Source organism: Eumetopias jubatus, unplaced genomic scaffold, assembly GCF_037043125.1.
Source record: "Eumetopias jubatus isolate StellerSeaLion01/CBP00866 unplaced genomic scaffold, mEumJub1_p1.0 scaffold_9, whole genome shotgun sequence".
NCBI classification, from domain to species: Eukaryota; Metazoa; Chordata; class Mammalia; order Carnivora; family Otariidae; genus Eumetopias; species Eumetopias jubatus.
In genome coordinates, this window is record NW_028274815.1 from 8716469 (window position 1) to 8740377 (window position 23909).

Consider the following 23909-nt stretch of genomic DNA (forward strand, 5'->3'; position numbering starts at 1 on the left):
CTGTGGTGAGAGCCTCAGTTCCCTCTGAGGTAGAATGGGGCTGGAAATGCCTGTCTTGGAGGACCCGGGTTCAGCGAGATGAAGGATGGTGCTTTGTAAGCCATTCCAGGCTGATGCGGGTAGAACGGGTAGTAACTGCGCAGTGTCACTGATTTTCCCTTGCGGGCCACTGCTCAGAACCCCTCCGGCAGCCGAGCGTCGGGCCGGCACCCGCTCTGGAGCTCACAAAGCACTTCCATCCGCCTTCTCGTGGGAGCCCCGCATCCGCGCGTCTGCTGGGGAGCTGAAAGGATGACTATTGTCAGTTCACCGGCCCCAGGAGGGACAGGGGCTACTCAAGGTCATGTGGCAATTGGAGGATGGGCCCCAACCCCCAACCCCCACACACACCCCCTGCATCCTGTCTTTTCTTACTGCCCCAGAAGTCAGGGCTTTGGTCGCTCCTCCTCCCCCATGCTGTTTTGAGGTCTCCAGCCAGGGAGCCAGGGGTCAGAGCTGAGGGGCAGCTGAGCTGGGCCTGGCACAGACGCAGAAACTCTCTCCAAGCCCAGCCTCGGGGTTCAGATGTCACACACACACTTGGGAGCTGCCCTGTCCCCCGGGCAACAGTCAACACAGGCAGAAGCTCTCGAAACACAGCTAGGCTCAAGTGCTCTCCCCAGCCGGCATCAGCCACTCTGAGCTTGGGGTCTAGAGGGCCAGTGAGGGGGACCCCTGCACAGGCTTTCCTGGAGTTAAGAGTGGAGGGGGTCCCAGGAGAAGTCTGAGCTCAGACAGGAGCCTCTCTCTCTCTCTCTCCCTCTGTCTCTCTCAATTTCTCTATTTCTCTGTGTCTCTGACACACAGAGACACACACACACGCACACACACACACACACACACACACACACACCCATGGGGAGCCACCCCACCCCTGGGTTCCGGAGAAGCACATCAGCTGGGTACCAGCTGCCCTCAACCAGGCTGACAGCCTTAGACTCCTCCACGGCCCGGGGTTGCCCTGTGGTGGGTGGGGGTCTCGCCGGCAATCGCCAAACCCCCCAGGCCCCAAAAGCAGAGCACTTGGCACTGGAAACAAATGGTGTGCAGCAGGACCAGCTGTGGAGGGAGCTCTTGGAGGCTGAGAGGAGGGGCCAACAGCACTGGTGAGTGCCCTGCCTGAACCCCAGCTAATTCAGGGTCTAGGAAGCTTCTGGAAGCAGGGAGACCCATGAGAAGGAGTAAGCCAGGCAAATGGTGTTGATGGAAAAGTGCTCTGGGCCAGACCGGAGCCTAGAGGGTGGGAGGGAGAGGTGGGTAGGGGCCAGGTGACCCACCTCCTTCACTCTGGGGGTCCCATCTGCCTTTGGAACAATCTCTCCAGCTGGAGCTCCTGGGATAGCACTGTGGGCCGGCCAGGAAGTCATGACAGCACTGGGGGTTTGGGACGGCCTGGCCCTCTGACCCAGGAGAGAGACATCCCTTCATGCATTCACTCAATCCAGACATTCCTAGGAGAGCGCCCCAGTCAGGCTGTAATGAGGGACAAGACAGCCCTAGACCTGGCTCCTTGGGGCCTCCATTCTCAGGACGGGGCAGCCAAAAAGCAAGCAGAGAGACGAAGAAGTACAGTGTGATGAGTGTCAGGGAGTGAAGGGAGGGTGGGCGCCTTCTTTTTACAGAGGCCTCTCCGAGGAGATGGCATTGAGGCGGAGACCTGAAATCTGAGAAGGGGCCAAGGAGAGTTTGGTGTATTTAAAAACGAAACAAAACCAAACAAAACAAAGACTGTCCATGTGTCCGAGGCCGTCAGTGAGGGGACAGGAGCCTCAAGAGAAGCAGTAGGAGGAACACCTCATATACTGTAAAAGATCGTAGTTTTAAATGTAATGAGACACCATCAAAGGTTTTAAGGAAGAGCATGATGTGATCTAGCCAAAGACCTGTGGAAAAATTCAAGGAAGGTTTTTATGGTAGAATTCCAACAACTGTTGATGGATTGGAGTGAGAATGTGTGTGGTGTGTATGTGGTGTGTCAGTGTATGGGGGTGTGTGTATATATGGTGTGTTGGTGTGTGTGGTGTGTGTGGTGTGTGTGGGGGATGGGGGCATAGGGGGTGTGGGTGTGTGTGTACACGTGTGGTATGTGGGGTGTGGGTCTGGGGGGTATATATGGGGTGTGTGTGGTGTGTGTGGTGTTGGTGTGTGCGTGTGCGCTGGGTGCAGGTTATGAGTAGGGTGCATGCAGTGTGGGGGCTGCACATATGGGGTGCGTGCATGTGTGCTGGGTGCGGGCTATGTGTGGGGTGCGTGCAGTGAGGGGTGTATGTGGGGTGCGCGGGGGGACGTTCACAAGGACAGGGCTCTCTGGTGCGGGGCGATCTGAGCAGACCCCGGGGTCTGTGAGGGCGCAGGAGGACCCGGGAGCTGAGTGGATGTGGGCGCCGGGAGGAGGTGTCAGGGGGCCGTACCCTCGAGCCTGGACCGTTAGTGGGGGGAGCGGCTCCGGGGGTGAAGATGCGAGAGCTGATGGGGTGTTCAAGGCTGGACACATCCGGGTGGCCGCCCAGGAGGCCGCGGAGTGGCAGGAATCAGGAGCTGGGCACTGGCCCCACAGGGACGAAAAGCAGAGAGGCAGCCAGGCATGGAGGGGAGAATGGACGTGACCACTGAGGGACAGGGCGTTTCTCCTTGGGGTGACAAAAAGAGCGGTGATGGTGCAGGACTCTGAATATACTGGAAACCACTGGACCAGACCCTCTGCAAGGGTGAACCTTATGACACGTGGATCTGCTCTCGAGCGAGGAAGAACCCACAGAACGTTGGTGCCGCAGGCATGACATGCTCCCCCGGGAAGGGCGTCATGTGTCCCCAGAGATGAGGTGGCAGCACACAGCCAGCAGCAGTCACCGACGGCAAGTAGCCAGGAGACCAAGAGAGGCTGCCAGAGAAGAAAGGGGTTCCAGACCCCAAGAGGAAGAGTTTAGGGAAATCCAGAGCCGCGCTCCCCACAGAAATACAGTATGAGCCACACCTAAAATCTTCCATATTCTAGAAGCAGCCTTAAAAAATAATATATATATATATATATAACAGGAAACTAGTAAAATCCATTTTAATGGTGTATCTTATCCAAAATATTATCTTTGGGGCATGTAGTCAATATTTTTAAAAGTATTAAGGAGATAATTTGACATTCTTCTTTGTACCAAGTCTTTGAAATCAGGTCTCACAGCACCTGAGATTGTGCTCCATAAACCCCCCTCCTGAGGTTTTTCTGGATAGAGAAACTGAGGGCACAAGAACACAGTGCCCTCGTTCGGAGCCACATAGCCGGCGCAGGCAGCAGGCAGAGCGAGGACAGGGACCCCGTGTTCCCACCTCCTACCTCACTGGCTCTCGCTAAGTCTTAGTGTGGCTCTGAGGTCAAGGTCCCTGCCTTCTGTCAATTCAAAACCAAAGCTATTGAACCATGGCTCCCGCATGACAGAAGAGGGGGTGCTGGTTCGTGGGAGGGTCGGACGCTTGGGGAGGATGGGAGGAGATGAACGGGCGGGGGGGGGGGCGGGACGCGAGGGTCAACTGCAGAGGGGAAGCAGATGAGGGAACAGGGCCCCCAGGAAGGGTCAGGTGGGAGGTTCCCAACGTCTCAGGAGGGTAGGCTAAAGACAGAGAGCTCGGCTCAGTCTGAGCATGGAACAGTGAGGCAACTTGGAAAAGAACCAAAAACAACCTCTAGAAAAAAAATCTGTAACGTTGAAATACAAAACACAACTGAAGTGAGCATCCATAAACTCAGATTCATCACAATTCCTCGGAAAGACAGGGAGGGGAAACACATGGAAGAAGAATTAGAACCCTAGAGAACAGAGCAGGCAGATCCAAGATACCTTTCAACAGAGCTCCCCAAGGGGAGGCGGGGAGAGATGAAATATTAGAGGGGGAAAGTGTTCGAGAATTTTCTAGAACCAAAGAAATGCACACATGCACAGACACTGGAGGATGTGCTCCACAACAGGAGAGTACCCAAGAAAGGAAGGCCTGGGACCCCGAAAGAGGGGACCCCCGAGGGGAGGTCAGGATGGCCAGAGCGGGTCCTGGGCAACAACCCTCGGGGGAGCAGGGCGACCCAGTCTCCCAGACAGTGGCCTCTAGAGAACAAACGCGAATGAGCCAGTGGATTACCTCTTGCATCTGACTGTGTGGAAGATCATACGGGGCGGGGGGGGGGTTACAATTTTGTTGGAGAGTTTGGAATCAGTGATCTGTACACAGAAAGCTAAGAAAACCAGAGGGATTACAAACCCTAGAAAAAAATTCCAAGTTGTCCAAGGAAGGAAAGGGGATCCCATGATCCTAGATAGTTGCTCAGTGAACAGTATTTACAGAATCCTAAAGATATACACGATATATATCAGCTCAGCCAAAATCCATAATATAATAGTTTTGGAAGAAATGAGGGTAAGGGAAAAGGGGCAAGAAAGCTAACTCCTAATCTCCCATAATAGACAGTCTACAGATATGTTTAGTTTTAAAAACCCAAGAAATGGCAACCTGGATCTACCATTCCAGAATATGACCGTGATGGGCCCAAAGAAACAGCAAAAGGGCTGGAAACGTGACCAGAGGCTGTGGGGCTCGGGGGCGGTGAGGATTGGGGCAGAGAAGCCTGTTTTTATTTTAAGTCTCACAGAATTGTTCAACTTCTTAAAAACAGATTAAAATAAAAATTAAATTAGCAGCACAGGTCAAAGGCCCTTCTCGTTGTCACTGTCCCGGTCTGCTGCCCTGCCCCACCGTCCTCTGCTGTGCACACTGGGAGGCTACCAAAAAAAATGAGGTTTTTCTTCATGAAACACTTGAGGGCTCCCACATGGCTCTGAAAATGCAGAGGCACACAGTGGGCTTGCAGCTCTGCGTTCCCCATCACGGGCCACCTCCTCTGGTACACACATCCCACTCCGGGAAATGTCACGAATCCTTGAGATATTTGCTCGGTGTGGAGGCCACGCCATAAATACTTGGTTGGTTTGGGGTGTTTGCTTCACTGGATTATTTTAGTTCCCCCGTGACATAATAAATGCATCGGGCGGCTTCGACTCGTTCACCTGACACAGTGAAAGCCATTTGTTAAAAAAAAGTCACGGGATGATATGTCACTGCCCACGTGTTTTCCTTTTCAGGGCTCAGCACTGGAGTTTCCTGAAAGACTATGACCCCCTGGTAAGGCCAACGACGTTCCTGACATGCACACTTGCACCGGGCATGTCTGCTCATTCATCTAACGTTTATGGAGGACCTACTGGGTGCTGGACGCTGGAATGGACAGAGACAAAAAAAAATATATGTATATTGTCTGTGTCAAGAAACTCAGAGTCTGGGGGAAAGAAAATGCTTAGAGCATTTAGATATTAGTTTTCCCCAATGTTTCTAGATTTTATTAAGATGAACCAACTGGAAATGATAGGTGTCTGCTTCGGGTAACGTTTTCCCCCGTATGAGGATGTCAGCAATGTGTCCCAAGTGATGTGTGGGGGGTGCCCCATGTGGAGATGAGCTTGGGGGAACATACGTTGGAAACGAATTCCCTGCTTCTAATATCACCACCTCCAATCCGACTCCACATTGCTACCAGGATAACTTTCCTAAGCCACAAAACTGACCCTATCTCTCCCCCGCTTAAAATCCTTCAATACATCTGCATTTTTCAGGGTGGCTCACAACGCTTCCCATGATCTAAGCTTGCCTGCCTCCCCACGCTGACCTACACGCTCTTTTAGCCACGCCTTTGAGCATGCTCTCCCCCTGCCTGAAATGCCCTCCCCACCTTGACAGTCCGGTGACTCTTATCCATCACTCACGTGCCTCCTTCTAGAAATCTCGCCTTCCTGAGCAGGCTTGGTCCGATCCCTCTGTTCTTTACTCGCCAGCATATCCAACCCACTGCTTTGATACAGCCTGTCATGTTCCAGTGATCCACTTCGGCAGGCTGTGGGCTCCCCAAGAGAAAGGACAAAGCCAGCTTCATCCTGTACCCCACTTACCAGCCATGCCCTACCCCCCAGCACCTAGCAAATATTTAGTACTCAGTTCATATTGCATAAATGACCGAATGTTGGATGAATCTGGCTGTAAGAACGGTCACAGAGGGGCGCCTGGGTGGCTCAGTCGTTAAGCGTCTGCCTCCGGCTCAGGTCATGATCCCGGGGTCCTGGGATCGAGCCCCACATCGGGCTCCCTGCTCCGTGGGAAGCCTGCTTCTCCCTCTCCCACTCCCCCTGCTTGTGTTCCCGCTCTCGCTGTGTCTCTCTCTGTCAAATAAAAAAAAAAAATCTTTAAGAACGGTCAAAGAACCAACCTGGTAAATGAGCAGCGCGCCCAGTCATCCCAGGCAGTGGCCATGCCTTGCCAGCTTTAGGGGAAGGTTTAACATCTGCCTTCCCAGCCTGTGGGCTTGGGGTAGAAGCCCTGGGATAGAAGATGTCGTTCATGAGACCTGAAATCCTACCCTGAGCTCCTGACCTGGGCTTCTAGCCTACAGAGTCCCCCTGCCAAGGGCTAGGGATTAGCAACCTGACCATCGCCACCTGCATCACACCCAAAGGTGTGGGGCCCCCTCGGCCTGGAATTTCCCAGGGAAAGTGCAGGTCCCGTTCCTTCTGTTCCTTTGCTGGTCCTCTCACCCCGATTTGCCCCAGGGTGGCTCTGAGTGCACCCCGCGGGAGGGCTCATCAGATTATTCTCAGCTCATGCAGTAACTCACTCATTCACCTTCCAGCCATGTGCGCAAATGTTCAGAGCCCCAGGCGGGGAGCAGACCCAAATGCCATCCGTGGCCAGGTGGGTAAATAACGTGGAACGTTCACCCAAGCCACACGAGGGGGCGCACCATGTAGCAAGGACAACAAAGGCGTTGTAGCCACACACAAAAACGTGCACGAACCTCGAAAACACGTTCCTGAGAGAAAGGAGCCACGGTCTTACTAAGATAAAGTGCAAAACCAGGAGTTAGAGAGGGAGCCCGGGCTGCCTCGGGGGTGGGGACAGTGACTGCAGGGTCTGAGCCGCTGGGTCCGGGTCGTGTGGCATTTCCCTACCCGGGTGGGGTTGCACAGACTTGCTCACGGCGTGGAGGCTCGTGGGGCCGGACGGTTATGATGTGGGGACATTTCTGTGTGTATGTGTGACTGGCTTCCCCGGGGCGGAACTGGGGTGGAGGCAGCTGGAGGATGGTGCCTGCAGAGTCCACCTGCCCCCTCCCCCTCCCTTCCCTGCTGAGGGCCTGGCTGCGTGCACGCCCCTCCCCCGTTCCCTGCAGCTTGTCACACCACCTGTCCCCTCTCTTCAGGGCGACAAGAAGGAGCCTGTGCAGTTGCCGGAGTACGTGCCTCTCTTTTCCGACACAGTCCCCAGCTCCACGAACCAGGTGGTGGGCAGCAGGGTGGACACGCCCCTGGGGCAAACCCTCATCGGCATGGACTTCTTCTTTGTGGATGGAGTCCGGAAGAAGAAGCTGGAAGACGAGCTGCAGCCCGTGTAGGAGGCGGAGGTGGGTGTAGGGGTGACGCGGGGAGGCTGTGGGCTGAGCCGGTCCCTCGGCCCCAGTCAAGGGCCCACACGCGTCAGCCGGTCTTTCCTTCTCTCCGGGCCCCCACACGGCCTTTCCGAGGGCTCCACTGGCCCGTTTTCACTCATGAGATTAGAAGGACTCCAGGAGCTTGCCCCTGGTCTTGGACCCGGCAGGGCTGGGGACTCCCTCTCGGGACCCGTGAGAGGCAGCCCTGCGTCTGTGGTCACAAGCTGACGGTCTGGGTTCAAATCCTGCTCCCGACTCTGAGCGGCTGTGTGACGTTGGGCAGGTTGTTCGATCTCTGTGCCTCCATCCCCCTCACCCCGGACATGGTGTACCGGTTTCCTATTGCCGCCATCACAGTGGCCACTCACCAAGGGGCTGCAAACAGCACGTACGTCCTATCTTACAGCGCTGGAGGTCAGAAATCCAAAGTGGGTGTCACCGGACTGAAATCAAGGTGTGTGAGGGCTGCGTTTCTTTCTGGAGGACAAAGGCATCGGACTCCTCGCCTTTTCCAGCTTCTAGGGAGAGGTTGCCCACATTCCTTGGCCCGTGGCTCCCTCCTCTCTGAAAGCAGAATGGTAGCATCTCCAATCTCCAAACCTCTCTCTCTCTCTCTCTCTGCCTCCTCCCCTCCATCTTTTAAGACATCCAGGATAATCTCTCCATCTCACAGTTCTCAATTTAACCAGGATGCAAAACCCCTTTTGCGTGTAAGGTAACATATTCCCAAGCTCCAAGAATTAGGACAGGGGCGTCTTTGGTGGGCCATTTTTCTGCCCACCACGTACAGAAATAATAAAAGTACTGATTCTAGAAGGTTGTCATGGAGATGACATGGGCTACCATGTGTAACTGTTCAGAGCAGTGCCTGGACCATGGTTATGAGGGTGTGGTTGCCGAGGACACCCTTCTCCTGGGAGGGAGAGTAGCATCCTGGTGAGCGATGCAGGGAAGATATGGGTCCTTACACAGGGGCTGCTGGGAGGTCAGCCCTCGGGTCAGTCTCTCCACCTCCTTCGTTACTGTGTGATGGTCTGGGTGGTGACGGTGAGGCTGGAGCCAAGCCGGGAGGAGCCCACCTGCGGAGCCCGAGCTGAGGTCCTGCCGGCCACCCCTGGGGCCCAGACCCACTCCACGCCCTCTGTGCTCTGGGGAGGCCATGGGGACGCTGGGCCTGGGCTCAGCCGCAGCAAGAAAGGGGAGCAAGGGCGTGGGATCCAGATGGGGTCTTATTTCCATTTGAGAGAGAGAGGGTGGAAGCAAGCGATATTCTAGGAACTCCCAGGATTTAGGAAAAGTCGAGGTTAAATGCAGATGCTGGTGGCGGAGCCCATGCCGGCCAGAGGGAATCATCCAGAGCTTCTCTGCCTGTGTCTGGCGGGAGGGTAGGGAGCCCAGGGACAGATGTGGGTTCTGCCACTCCCCGGGAGCAGAGCCACCTACAGACAATGTGACTATCGAGCACAGACTCTGTACTTGGCACATTACCTGAATGGTCTCTTGTAAGGGTTATTGCCACCATCTGAGAGATTTGGAAACTAAGCTGAAGACGTCATTTGATCTGGCCGGGGTCCCACAGCTAGTGAAGAGCCAGACTCACGCCTGACTCACCATACCGAATTCTTCTCTCCGGGCCTCAGTCTTCACAGCTGTAAAATGGGGGCAGAGAGACTGATTCCCTGGATGTCACCAGCTCAGTGCTCTATCTGTGGGCGGGCAAGCATGCAGTGAGTACTGAACCATGCCGGTTTACCGAGCGCATTAGCGGGCTGTTGTCACTCTGTGTGACACACCACATGCCATTTCTTGCTCACAGGTCTGCACGGACTTGGCCCCAAGCTTCAGGTTGAGTCCAAGTCTGTCCATATGTCTCTCACTACCCTGGACCAACAGCTTTCTGGGGCATGTTCTCGTGGCACATCACCAGAGCCCAAGAGCCAAACCAAACCATGCAAAGCTTCTGCAAGGGCACATCCGCTAGCCTTTTATTGGCCGAACAAGTCGCGTGGCCATCCCCAGCCTCCCTAGGGCAGGAAAGCATACCTTGCCCACAGCAGGAGGGTCAGAAGGCAAATGTTGGCTGAGTAATAATCCCAACTATGATGCAGAGGATCTGACTAATGGCATGAGTAGCTTTGGGCAATAGTTTTCTGTACATGGCTTAAAATAACACCTGGCATAGAGCTCTGGGTCTCCAGCTGCATGCGGATCAAGTCCTTGACTGCACGGGTCCCAGACTGGTCCTATCCAGACTTGGACAAGCTCCTTGGACAAGTTCCTGCCCCAGCTTGTGCCTGACCCCACCGTGGGACTGCGGATCAGGAGCTCTCAGCCTGAGAGACAGAAGGCTCGTCTGTGGGAGTTGAGAGGGCAGATCCCTCAGCTAGGGGGCTCAGGGAGGAAGTCCTCCTGTAGAAGGAGCCACCTAGCTGGTCCTGGGGGGCGGGGGGGGGGAGAAGCCAGGGAGGTGGAGAGGGGAGGGGCTTTCTGCTGCATGGGACAGACACTGCCAGGAAGGGCTCCAAGACTGGAGAGCAGCCAGGAGACTAGCCCTGAGCAGAGAGCCCTTGAAAATAGCCTCCGTCTGCACTCTGCAGCCCACCTGCGCATGGCATCATCCCGGGAGACCCCTCCTCACTACCAGCCGGCCATACCTTCCCTTCCCCGCCACACCTGCTGGGAGCCAAGGACATTGGGGCGGAGGGGGGGGTCTGCCTCATGTCTCCTTGGGACCAGAGCAGTGGGCTGGGCCGGGAGAAGTGGCACCAAGCCTGTGTGTCGGCACCAGCAAAGGCAAGAGGAGCATTAGAAACAAGCAGACGAGGCATCTCGCCGCCCAAGGCCGGGAAGGGCTGGAATTAGGGGCTAACAAGCCAGAGTAAGGCTGAGGGATTCTTTCTTTGCCTTTTATAACCGCTTCTCTGAGTCCCTCTGCCTGATTCTCCTCTCTGTGGCAGCATCTCTGCTGTCACGCACAACAAAACAAAACAAAACAAAACAAAACAAAACAAAAAATAAGACCACTGTCCAGGGAACATACGAGGTGAGCCCAGAGTTTCTTCCTATGCCAGTAAGTAAGGAAGTGTTCAAGACGGGATGGGGAGCCTCAAAGGGATGGATGTCAGAACCAGCCTGAAGGGGCTCCCAGGGGCCAAATTTGGGACAAGATGAGCAGCAAAATGATGCCCATACCTGACTTCACCTGTGGCCACCCACCGCTTCCAGCTTCTGAGCAAAACCAGTGCCCACAAATCCCATCAAAGTGTAACAACAACAACAACAACAGTAACAAAGCCATGAGTTCATATCAATAAGTTTAAAAATTTTTAAGTACAGGAAGGAAAGCTCTTCTCTACTGAAGAACGTAGAATAAATGATAAAAACAGAAAATCACCATTTTGTCACTGATTTAGGTAAGAATCAGTAAAAGACACTAAAAGCACTATGGGAAAGATTCTTAGGGAGTGATAAATGGTGAGGTCTGGGAGACTCCCCTTAACAACACAGCTTTCTGTTTAAGATTTTATTTTTATTTATTTGAGAGAGAGAATGAGATGGAGAGAGAGCGAGCACGAGAGGGAAGAGGGTCAGAGGGAGAAGCAGACTCTCTGCTGAGCAGGGAGCCCGATGCGGGACTCGATCCCGGGACTCCAGGATCATGACCTGAGCCGAAGGCAGTCGCTTAACCAACTGAGCCACCCAGGCGCCCAACAACACATTATTAAACTTAACCTTGCCAACCAGAGGACAGCGGACAGCAGGTGCCTCCTGATGGGACCCGCTGGGGAGGAGTGCCCGCCCTGGGAGCACTCCCGCTTGCCCCACATAACCTGAGCCACATCATGAAGAGACACCGGGCGCACCCCAGTAGAGGGCACTCTGCCAAACGGCTGGCCTTGACTCTTCAAAACGACAATATCATAAGAGACATGGGACGGCTGAGGATGTGATCCATATTAAAGGCAGTGCAGAAAATATTCAGGACCAGCTCCCACGACAAAGCAAAAGCAGCTCTAAGGGACACTTTGCAGACTAGGCATCAGATGATAGAAACTAAATAGTAGGTAATAGCATTGCACCAATGTTAAGTTTGCACAGCATGATCGTTCCAGCAAGGTGATGTCGGAGAACGCCCCTGTTCTTAAGAGATGTATGTGCAGCGGTTGGGGTAAAGTGTCATCATGTCTAAGACTCACTTGCACTGCAGAGCCCCCATCCTGGCAGCTCCCCACCCTCCTGAGGATACAGAGGAGCGCCAAAGCTCAGCCACCCAGTCAGATGGGCCAACGTGCTACGGGATGTCCCTGCTGGGACATGGGGGCTGGCATTCCCCATCTTCCTGAGGGGCCCATACCTGACTCCGCCCGGGGTAACCCACTCCCCACAGCTTCAGGAGCAAGGCCAGTACCCACAAATACCCAAAACACTCCACTAGTTTGCACTCGGTAAGGAGCTACCATATATTATATGCCTACTGTGTGCCTCTCAGAACATTTATGAGGTGGGTATGATGATCCCTATTTTAAATTGAAGAAATTGAGGCCTAGGGAAGTTAAGAGCTTGCCCATCTCACACAGCCTGTAAGGGCCACGCTGGGAAGACAGCAGAGGCTGGCAAGACGCCTGGGTCCCACGCCCACATCAGCCACATGCGGGGCCCCGTGCAAAGCCGCCAGTTCAGGGAGACGCTTACGGCCAGGGAGAAATCCCCTTCCCACAACCCTGCTTCAGCCGGCTGACCCCCAGAGCGGGCAGCTTCTGTCTTTGGCCTGGGGGTTTCGTTTGTCCCACACTGGAGAAGGACAGCTCTGTCTTACACAGGTCCCGCAGGCAGGGAGCACTCCCAGAAGAGTAGGGACAGGCTGGGCCCCGGGCTGGAGCCTCTCTCTGCTGTCACTGCTCCTGTGGGCCCAGGATGAAGAGAGGGAGAGCAGCTGGGGAGGGAGAGGAGGGGACCACAGCCACTTGGCAGGGCCAGGAACTTCCAACGTGGAACCACCGCAAAATGGAAAAAGGCTTCTTGCTTCAGCAGGTAAGTGGAACGCCTTAACGAAAGCGAAACACCAGGTACGTGGCAGGCGCTCCATTTCTAGATGCTTCTACCGTTGTCACTGCCATGGTGGATAAGTCTTTGATGTTTGTAAGAAAGCTCTTTACGTCCCTATTTTACTTCCTGCGAGCAGTAACTGTCCGCTGCTGAGCAATCTAACCAGAGCTGAGGCCCGCAGGATCCCCCCGGCACGTGCAGAAGCAGGACACCCAAATTGTGTCATCTGACCATTAGCGGAGTTTACCGAAACCATGGGGGACGCTTAGTCCACTGTGTAGATCCCCTCTGCACATAACACCTGAAATGACGCCTCGACATACCTGAGACTCGATCCCAAATCCGGGGAGAGCAGACGTGCTCCCCCTTAGTGCTCCCGAGGGCCGCCTCCCCCTCTTCCCGGGGTGTCCTGCTCCCTGCCTGATGCCGCGCACACTCGTGCCCTCTTCCCTCGCCAACCTCGGCCGCTCACAGGACAGAACGCAGAACTCACAACGCAGGTCCACGGCCACAGCCAGCGGCGTGCTTGTTGTATTCAGAGCAGCAGAGGGTTTTGGAAGGCTCGGGGAGACAGGACACGGAGGTCGGGGCGCGCTCTTTGCGCTGAGACGATCCCAGACACAGCCGTGGCCATGGCCCGCTGCTTCTTGGCAGTCTCTGCCAGACTTCCTGCAGCCTTGGTCCTCGGAGCCAGCCCTTGGCCCTGCAACTCAGATACTCTCTTTTCCCCATGGCTGGTGTCCGGGCCGTCTCCAGCTCCCCCTGTCTCCTCCCCCCACCCCTGCCCCCCCCCCCCCCACCGAGCACTGGGAGCCCTGCAATCAGTCTGAGTGACAGAACCCTCACTGCGCTGAGCGGCGTGAGATGGGAAACCAGGGCTGAGCCGCGCAGACTTCAGACGGAAATCTCCCCACTGCCCCCGCGGGGGCCTCAGCCCTCCACCTCCAGCTTCCACACCCAAACACATCAGAGAGCCAACAGCTTAGACGAGATTCGCCCTGCAGAATTCCCGCCATCCAGTAAGGCATAATAAACGGAAATCGTGTCTTCTGTCCAAAGCACCCCAGAGCCTGGGAGCATCCTCCTAGTGCCACATGCGGAGGGCATGGTCACGTGAAGTCACTGGCGGTGAGAGCCCAACAATGAAGCTGGGGGTAGCAGACGCCCCGGCAGTCCACCCTCTCACGGGACCGATTGCTGCCAAGCAGGAGCACGCCCAGGAGGTTCAGAAGGCAGAAAGCACCACCTCAGGACCCTTCCGGAAGTACAGACACGTAGGAATGCGGGTCCTTCTGGGACAGCTGGGTCTTGATGCCTTGTGGCAGGCCCCGGCTTCAAGAGCACTGGGGAGCCGCGGGGGCAGCTTCCTGTGGTGGTGGACATGCCCCCTCCCAGGACAGTTCTTCAGTGAGCCTTCTGGCACTTACAGACTCTTCCCCGTATCTGCTTCCTCGTCCTTACACGGCTCAACACTGGGTGATCATAACTAAGTACAGGGGACGATTGAGTGAGTGGTCTGTCACTGGACCTTCACTGACACATTCTTCTTGGCAGAGAACTTCCAGACCCCTCAAAGTTCCAGAACATTCGGTCGTCTCCTGGGACCCTGTCCTGGAGGCTCGCCTGGACTCATTTTGAATTTACCATAGCGAGCAACCTCACAAGCATGCAAATCTGTGACACAAAGGAAAGTTATGTTGACCTTTTTGTTCCTGAAGGCTGGGGTGGTAGTGAGGGTGGCCTGCTACCGAGGCCACTCAATTTTTTGTAAGACGATGCAACAGGATCTTCAGTGCGGCTAACAGTAAAGACTCTCCTTGCAGTTGCCGCTTCAAAAATTAGCTGCCTTTTTTTTTTAAGAAAAAGTCCTAAAATCAATACAGCTTTTATTGCATCTTTAAAAATATCACAAATAAGTCTGAAAAATCATCCAGCATCTTGCTGTTTCTATAGCTGGACCACTTAGATCTTATGCATCAGCCTGCTGAACTGCTCCTTTTTCAGAAACATAGATACCACCTCCCCCCAAATTTTCTGATATCCTTGTTTTTAACGGTTGTGGCTTGCTGAATCAAAGCAGCTGAGTTTGATACAAGTTCAATATCATTTCTTTCAATAATTAACTCATCGTTCTGGGCTTGAGATACAGAAAGAACAAGCAACACCTGGCCTCACCCAAACCCTGCCGAAGTATTTTTAATCCAAGAAATTTCAGATTTCGACAAGCGAACCATTCTCCTGGGTAACAATGTTGATGGGGAAGGGAGCATACACAGACCTCGTCTTGTAACGGAAGCCTCGTGTTAACGCCCTTGGCCATGTTCTGTGCACGACTACAAATAGTGCGGCCAACAGCCATTCTTTTCTAGTTCCCCCCATTTGTCAACTCAGAGTCTCTTCTTTTCCTTTCCAAGGAGACTGACTTCTACCTTGATGTGGTTGAAGTCCCTCCAGAGGGTTCCTCCGGGGGCCCTTCACGCTCGCAGTGCGTCCCTTCAGAGCGATGTCGACATTTTCTGGAATGTCGACAGTCTGATTGCTGAGAATGGTCTTCCTTCTCGCGGTAGATGTGGCAAAGAGCAGATTAGCTGCATTTTAAAACGATGTCAGGGAATGGCATTTAACCTCGCTGCGGTCCATTATGCACGTAGCAAACGTTTGGCCAAGAGAATCAATATTTATGAAGGTGTCCCACAGGGAGTGCATTTATCCTCCTCAGGTCCTGCAGCCCGTGCTTCTCAAGCTTAGTGTGCCTTCAAACCGGGGGATTTTGTTAAAAGGAAGATTCTGGGTCAGCATGTGTATGTGTGATATATATATGTTATATATATATAATGTATTTGGATATATACAAAGAATTACGAGTGTATATATACATATATATATATATTATGGACTAAATTATGTCCCTGGACCCCAAATTCACATGCGGAAGCACCAAACCCAGTGTGACTGTATTTGGAGGTAGGACCTTTAAAGAGGTAATTGAGGTCACAAGGGTGGAGCCCTCGTCCAATAGGACTGGTGTCCCTAGAGGAAGAGAGAGACCAGGGGTGTGTGCCCCCAGAGAAAGGGCCGCGTGAGGACATAGGGAGAAGACAGCGGGCGAGAAGTTCTCACCAGGAACCAACCTTGCCAGCACCTTCCATTTCCAGCCTCCAGAACTATGGGAAAACAAATTTCTGTTGTTTATGCCACCCAGACTGCGGTATTTTGTTAAAGCAGCCCAAGCAGATTCATACAACACACACGCACACACCCTAGCTCTGTCTCCTAAGTGGGCAGATGCAACTGAACACCTCAAAAGTACTAAGCACATCTCATCCCAGGTCTTTGTTTCTAAATGCCATGCTCTATTTATTAAAAGGGTGTCAGGCTCCTTTGGCAAACGGCTGATTCCCAGGGAAGCCCAGGAGCCTTAAGTAACAGGGCAGGGCTCAGTGAGAGAACTGCAACAACACACGGTTGGTGGTGCCAATCCCATGAGAGGCAACGTTCTGATGAGCACCGGGAAGCTTCTGCTGTGCCCATCCTGCAGAGGAGAAAACTGAGGCACCAGGAGGTTGGATGAATGACCTAGAGTGAGGCAGCTCATAAGTGTCAGAGCTGGAGCCACCAAGCCATCCCAGCGCTGCTACTTCCCCCAGACTCGGCAGAAGTGTGCCTGCAGCAAGGAGAAAGGCCACTGCGTCCCCGGGGGGCGGGAACAGACACGGACTCCAGCTGGGCTGGCTGTGGGACAGGAGGCAGGGTGCCTCACCTTCTTGGAGCACAGAATCTTCCCCTTGAGGGTAACAAGCACTTCGTGCCCACCTTCTCTCTAATTTTTAAACTTTTATTATAGAACAGTAATCCCCCTTAGACCCACAACCAACGCCAAGAATGATCAACTCACAGCTAATCTTGTTTCCTCTACATCCCCACCCTCCCCCCCAGCCCCCAATATTTTGAGGCAAATTCCAGACATATTGCATCTGTATCTCAGGATCCCTAGAAGATAAGAATTAAACACGCACACTCTTTATTTTCCTCTTAAAACTTTCCTTCTGAACATCCTGTTCCCCCCTAGCTTGGGAAGGAGGACCCAATACTTTGGTTTTTTCCAGAGGAAGGGTTTTGATGGCCCGGGGCGGGGGGGGTGGGGGGTGGGGGTGGGGGTGGGGCCGACTGGAGGAAAGCCTCGAAGCCTCGCTGAGGTTCACGGTACAAAACCAGCCACCGGGGATTCTAGCATTGCATTTGTGTGATTTTTTTTTTTTTTTTTCTGCTTCAGAACCTGGACTGCCCCTGCGATTCCGAGAGCTTGGAGAACACCCTCCACCCCTTCATTTTGTGCCGCGACTACCTTACCTTCCTTTATCACAGAATCTATTTTAGCTCCTTAAGAAGAACGTTCCCTCTGAAGTGGTGACGTGCCCGACTTACTAGGGGACGGGGAGGAGGGCCCCCACCCTCAGCGACAGGAGAGGGCAGGAAATGAGACGACCGCCGGAGGTTCTGGCCCCTCACTGACGGGCAAAGCCTGTGTCCCCAAGGAAAACGAGGAGGACGCACGTATACGAAGTTGGATCGTTAACGTCGTTACAAGTTTTCATCTCTGAAATGCTTAGTGAGAAAAACAAAGAAAGAAAAGCACTTGGGGGCTGAAAAATCCCAACAAAACGGTCCATCCTCCCGCGAGGGGGTGCCCGTTTGCCCGCCCGGGATTCAGCCTATACCCACCCAACCCATGGGAAAACGGAACTGTCTGGGGTCCCCCGGGCAGCTCGGCACCGCGCGAGCCCAATAAGGAAAAGTGAATCAGCAGCGGGCACCGCCCGGGTTCCGCGCGGCTGAGCCGCCGCCCCGGGACAGGGCGCACCCGGGGCGGGGCCGGGGGCGGAGCGGACGGATGGGGGCGGAGCGCCACCGGACGGGGCGGACCGGGGGCGGGATGGGGGGAGGGGTCTGGGCGAGCCCGGCCCAAGGTGGAAGGCGGGGTGGGGGTGCTGGTGAGGAGCGACCCGGGGCGGGCGGGGAGCGGAGAAGTGGGCGGAGGAGCGGGCCCGGGACTGGGCGGCCCCGGGGCGGCCCCGGGTAAAGGTCGGGGCAAGGCGCGGGGCGGGACGGACGGGCGCGGGGGAGGGGTGAGGACCGGACCCGGGCAGGGCGGGGCGCGGAGATCGGGGCGGAGGCGCGGTGCCCAACTGGGCGGCCCCCGGGCGTGGGCGGGGCGCCCAGCGAGAGGCGGAAGGACTCGGCTCGCCGGCCGCCCCGGCGCAAAGCGGTTTCCTTCCCTCGCGCAGCGGCGCCCCCGCCGAGCCCCCAAGTCCCGAGCCGGAGCCCCCAGCCCCGCGGGCGCCATGCGGGAGCAGCTGCTGTTGTTTTGCAACTGGAGCACGCTGGGCGTGTGCGCCGCGCTCAAGCTGCCGCAGATCGCCGCGGTGCTGGCGGCGCGCAGCGCGCGGGGCATCAGCCTCCCAAGTTTACTTCTGGAGCTGGCGGGGTAAGGCCGGGTTGGTTGCCCTCTCCCCACCGTCTCTGCGGCCTGGAAGGGCCGGGAGCCCTGGAGCGCCGCGGGTCTAACTGAGTAGAACCGGAGAGTGGAGCCGAAAGCGCCCGGCCTCTGGGGAGGCACTTCTCGCGGCCGCTCACCTCCCCTGATTAGTTGCGGCTCACCGCGCGGACGGCGCACGCCCATTTTACAGATGCGGAAACCGACACCCGGCGAAACCTTCACCTCGCCGGCAAGCCACAGACCAACTGAGCGGCTTTGAGCGAGCCATTTGCACCTGGAGGCTCTGTCATACACATCCTCCCCCCTCCATCACCCCTTTTCTCGGGTCTCGGTTTCCTCGCGTGTAAAATGAGGGGTTGAACTATAAATTCTAAGGATCCTCTGGCTTTTAAGAGTTACACGTCGGGGGAGGGGGATTCAGAGAATGGGGAGCTCTTTGGAGGGAGAAAAGGAGGACTTGAATCCGGCCACAGCCGGCCAGAGAGGAGCCAGGGTCTCCCCGAGAGCGCTCATCCGTCAGAAATCCGGAGTGGCTGCCCTGACTCCCTATTTAAGGATATAAACGCGAAAAGCAGAGTTGTAAAACTCGGTTGGGAAGATTCGAATTGGTGGGAAAGTAGGCACATGAAACCCGGCAGTCTGGCCGCGCGGCCCTGGCAAGGCCGGGGCCTCCGCACCTCGCTCCTCGCCGGTCCGCGTCTCCCCATTATCACCCAGCGACAGTGCGGAACGGGCCTCGGGGGAAGCACGCCCTGGACTGGCAGCCGGCTGGTTGACCCCGGGGGTCCGGTGTCGGAAAGAAGCCAGGGGCCAGGGAGGGAGAAACAGACCTCCGGGGGTGGGAGAGATGGGGGTCCTAACCCCAGGTGCGCCCATCTGGGAAGAGGCTTCGTCCAGAAAGAATCGGCCACTGGCGGGTGTGTGAACGACCCCACAGCGCTGGGGGCCCCCGGCTGGCGAGCGGGGATGGCAGAGTCCTGCGCCGCAGCGCCCGTTCGGGTGGGGGTGGACGGCCCGGGACAGGGCGTCGGTTTCTCGTAGGTCCCTGAGCCTAGGAAGGTGAGGCGAAGACTGCCCGATGCCTCTCGAAGTGGGGTCAGGAGACTGCCCACACCCTGCAACGTCGCCAGGCGCTGCCCGCAGCGTTGGGCTATCGCTTTGTCTAACTAACCGCGCCCGTCGGCAAAACCGGCCCCGGGGCGGTGCAGTGCGGCTCACGTGGGCGGGAGAGCTGGAGGCGGCGTGGGAGGAGGCGGGTGTGCGGGGCCTGCGGGGATCGCGGCGCAGGTGGAGGCGCGGGTGGTGGGCTTCGGGGACGGCCGGGGCCCGGCACCCGGACGCTGTAAATGGCCGTGGCAGTGTCCAGGCCCACCCGGCTGCTACGTTCTCCTCCAAGCCCAGCGGGAGGTGATCGGGGGCTCCCTCCGCTGGATCCCTCGGTTTTATCTCCACCTCAGGCCACACTTCATCTTAGTGGTACCATTTCCAGAGCCGGGTCTGTGTGCTGACTGTGCTTTAAAGGCATTATCGTATTCAGTCCTCAGGACGCCCGAGGGAGTAAGCCTTGTTTTCATCCCTAGACAGTAGGAACCTGAGGCCGAGAAGGTGAAGCACCATGCCCCAGTTCACTGGCAGCAGCAGGGTCCAAGGGTTCACCCGTCCTGGCTCCCTCCTTTCTGATGCCTGCCCTCCCCCGCTCTCCACACTCACTGGGTTTTGCTGCTTTCTAGGCTCCTCCGCCATGTTGTGGGTGGGGGAGTTGGCAGCACCCTGCCCTCTTCCTCCTTTCCTTCGCTGGTGGGGGCCAGCTAGGGCTGGGCGCTGGGGGCAGTGCCTGCCTGCCGGCCTGCTAGCGGGAGGCATAGCCGCCAGAATTCCGGCAGAAAGAACCCCGTAGGCATCACCATCATAGGGACCCTTTAGCCCCTGGGAAGTAGAAGCCGTAACAGCCTCTTGGAGGACATATGCCCTCCTTGGATCCTGATCTTAGCAAATTAACTCTAAAAACCCATTTTTTAGGGGACATAAGCCATATCTTAATGATACCAGAAAATGACTTGTAACGTGGGTTGGTGTGAAGTACCAAGAAAATGCCTGCATTTTAGAAATACCTCCTGAAGCCTGCAGGATGAAAATCACAAGCGCACTTCAGCAAAGAAAAAGAAGGGGGGTGGGATGTAGGTGAACATAGCAAAGTATTATTTGTTGAAGATGGTGCTTAGGGACCGCTGTTACCCGTGTTTCACAGGTGCGGAAGCCAGGGCCGGAGAGGTGAAGTACCTGATGCTGGGGATTGTGAGCCCAGCAGCCTTGCTCCAAGAGTACTCAGTTCTTAACCCGCACTGGATGAGAGGCTCCGCCTTTAGCAAGGGGCCCGACTGCTGGGCAGAGGCTCAGCAGGTGGGCAGCGGGGGGAGCACTGGCTGGGGTCACGCGGGGTCTGGTGCAGAAGGCAGCACGGATGGGACCCCAGGCCGACCATGGGGAGTGCTCCGTGCCAAGAGGCTGCTCATTGTCACTGTTACTGGAACAGGTGTCCCAGACAGGTTCCCGCGTAGGGAAGAAGTGGGCTGGGGGCCGGCGGAAGTGTGTGGTGGGCACCTCCCAGCCCAGGTGCGCCCCCACTTCCGCCGGGGACGGTGTTCTTCACCTGCTGGGGGCGCTCGTGCCTCAGCTCCTCCACCCCCCCCACCCCCGTTCCGGGCCTTCCAGGCATCCCTCCTGCTCTGCCCCCTTGTGCACTCCTGGGATCCAGCCTCAGTTCCCTCTGCACCTGCACTGGAACCTTCCACGGATGGACTTTCAGACAGGGCAGCCCAGGTGGGTGACCCTGCTTCCTCTCCCCAGGCCCAGCAGGCTGACTTCTAGGCTATTGGATGCACTGGCCTCTGGGTAAGATTGCTCTGGAAAAGTCTGCAGTCCAAATACGGTTCCGCGCCTGACTCCTGAGTTCCTGCCTCTGTGGGTACATGTGTAGTTTTTTTCAGACCTCTAGCTTATGCATTGAGGAAGGAAACTCAAGTCACTCCATGGAGCAGACCGGGAATTTCAACAGATTTGTGGGGCTGGGGGCAGACACCATTCGGTTTGATTTTATTGTCATGAGCATTCTAATGTATTACTTTTTAATTAAAAATGGGGGCGCCTCTGGGTGGCTCAGTCCTTAAGTGTCTACCTTCAGCTCGGGTCATGATCCCAGGATCCTGGGATCAAGCCCACATCGAGCCCCGCATCGGGCTCCCTGCTCGGCGGGAAGCCTGCTTCTCCCTCTCCCACTCCCCCTGCTTGTGTTCCCTCTCTCGCTGTGTCTCTCTCTGTTAATTAAATAAATAAAATCTTAAAAAAAAGAAATATTAAAAATAAAGGAAGGACACTGACTGCCACCAGGCCACAGGAGTAACAGATGGTTGACCTTGAACTTTTGGGTCACGCAGAGTGAGAACATCGCAGCCTGGCAGCCGGGCCTCCCTGGGAGCGCCACAGCCTGGGTGGGGGGTGGTGGGAAGCACCCCATCGGTGTCGGGAAATTCAGGCTCTGGTCTTTGTCTTTTCCCTGAGTTGTCATAGGACCTTGGTTTCTTGGGCCTCAGTTTTGCCAGGTGGTCTGTAAAATGTGGAGGGCAGTGTGGATGACCCCAGACAGCGACCTCAGCTGTGACATCTCAGGGTCTGCCGCCTGCCCTGAAGGCCGCTGTGCGTATGGGAGGTATGCCCTGCATGAAGTGGGTGCCGCCCGTGACCCTACAGGTCATCCGTTCAGCGGGGTCCACTCCAAGCTTGCCGTGCCCGGGCCTGGCTGGCTGCAGAGCTGCTGTGCAGAGGTGGTGGGGTGCAGCTGCACCCCAAGGTACCCCTCAGAACAGTGCTGCTCTAGAGGCCTGTTCGACAGGAGGGGAAGCCACGCAGCACGGCAGAGGCTCAGAAGAGCACCTGCTTTTCCCCTGAAGCGCGGGCGGGGCCACCTGCAAAGCCAGCCTGACCCCCCGGGAAGGGCTGCTGGCCTTCGTGATGGGGACAACTAGGGAGGCCCAGGCCTGGGGAGACCACCAGCTCGTGGTGATGCTGGCCGCCCACCCCCCACCTTGTGCCCCTGTCCCCTCACCCCCAGCTCAGCCAAGAACTGTTCGCTAGGTTGGAAACAGGATTGGGGCCGGGGACACATGCCAGCCCCCTTCCTAGCTGAGGAAATGAGAGGGGTCACATCGGGATGAGGGAGGGAGGTCTGGTTCACCTGAGGACACAGCCTGGGTGATCGGGCAGGAGAGCCTGAGGGGAAAGCTGGGGGCATTGAGGTTCTTAGGGAACTGACTGGCTGGGGTGGGCCCCAGAAGGACAGGAAGCCCAGGCCTTTTCTCCTGAGAAGGGTCGGGTCCCGGGGTCTTTACCTCCCTTCCCTACATCCTCAGCCTCTCAGAGCTAGAATTTTCTTAAGGAACGGATGGCTGTTCTTCATGACTCTCCCCCACTGCTCCTCCTGGGCTGGGCGGCACTCTGGGAGGCCACAGGGGCCATCCAGGTAGTTGGTCCTCTTCAAAAGTCCTCTCTCCGCTCAGGGCTGCGTCCAAACCTGCCCAGCCCCTCACGAGCTCTGCCTGCCACCGCCTGGGCCGTCTGTCTTGGCCTGTGTGGCCTTCTGAGGGGGCTGCCCGGTGCCAGGCAGCTGCCAGGAGCCCCATCTCTGCTAATCCTGGTGCACAGCTTGCCCCCTGTGAAAGGGACTTGACAGAGACTGTGCACATCATGCCCGGCGCCCCGTCAGCCCTGGGCACAGGCCCTGAGCAAAGCCGTGGCCATTATTACACCACCAGTCCATCCTTTGTGTTCGAAATCTCCCCCCTTGACATTCGCAGGCTCCAACCTCCAGTTCCAGGGTTTTGTGAGCGAACCTGGGCTCCTGGGGGGCTGGCTGGGCCTCCCTGCTGGGCGCTGGGTCCGTCCGAGCTCAGGCGCACCCTCTCTGTCCGCAGTTTCCTGGTGTTTCTCCGGTACCAGTGTTACTATGAGTACCCACTGCTCACCTACCTGGAGTACCCCGTTCTCATTGCACAAGGTAAGGGACCCCTCGACCCCTCCGTCCCCCCCCTCCACCCTCGGACCCCCTCCTGCCTCACTCTGGCCTTTGTCTTTCAGATGCCCTCCTCCTGCTGTGCGTCTTCCATTTCAATGGGAACGTGAAAGGGGCAGCACCCTACCTCGCTGTGTATCCTTCTGTCTGCATCCAGGAATCAGATGGGACAGGGTGTTACCTGCCTGCAGTGTGTGTTAAGCAGAGTCCTTTACCAGATATACGTTCTTTTTGGTTAAAAAAGATCCCAAATGCAAGACTCCATGTGAGTGAATATACCTACCCAACCCAGAGATAATCCAGTGCAGTCCTGCCCCGTGGCCTCCCTTCTGAGGCCAGGGTGCCCACGGTGCGCCCGCGAGCCCAGTGGCTCGTGGACTCAGTACCTCCCTGCTGGCGTGCCACGTGATGGAAGCACCCTGCTCAGAGCCCCCTCATCCACGTTTATTCTTTAGGGGAAGGGAGACGTTCCTTCTTCCCTGAAAATGTCCCCAAAGTATTTGAAGTGATAATAACGGGAATGTCTAATGCACCTGGTCAGCAGGCTGGCTACTGTCTGCCAGCCTGCGAGCGGGGGTGGGGGGGGGTTCTCAAACGTTTGTTCGAAGTGAAAATGATGCCCAAGATGTGAGAAGGGTCATGGTGGGGATCCGGTCATGACGCAGACGTGGGCTCACTCACGCGGCATCTTCTGTGAACCAGGCAGGGCCCGCTTTCATTGCAACTCTCTGTAAAAACCCGGTTCC

The 23909-nt window shown here is 56.2% G+C and overlaps 2 protein-coding genes across 8 annotated transcripts in view; both read left to right on the top strand.

Moving 5' to 3' along the window:
• Positions 1-894: 894 nt before the first annotated feature.
• CIMIP5 (ciliary microtubule inner protein 5) lies at positions 895-7519 on the top strand. Its single transcript, XM_028099383.2, has 3 exons — positions 895-1145; positions 5163-5202; positions 7328-7519. Exons 1-3 carry the CDS (start codon positions 895-897, stop codon positions 7517-7519), a joined length of 483 nt encoding a protein of 160 aa, XP_027955184.2.
• Positions 7520-17824: 10305 nt separating this feature from the next.
• Positions 17825-23909, top strand: part of SLC66A3 (solute carrier family 66 member 3) — a 75337-nt gene continuing 69252 nt past the window's right edge. For all 7 annotated transcript variants that reach the window (XR_015768897.1, XM_088026318.1, XM_028099312.2 and 4 more), the window contains exons 1-3: positions 17825-18086; positions 23066-23148; positions 23229-23298. Coding sequence is in view for 6 of the 7 variants with exons in the window: in XM_088026318.1 (XP_087882444.1) it covers positions 17944-18086; positions 23066-23148; positions 23229-23298 (296 nt within the window). In the remaining variant the exon portion in view is untranslated. The remainder of the gene's footprint in view (positions 18087-23065; positions 23149-23228; positions 23299-23909) is intronic.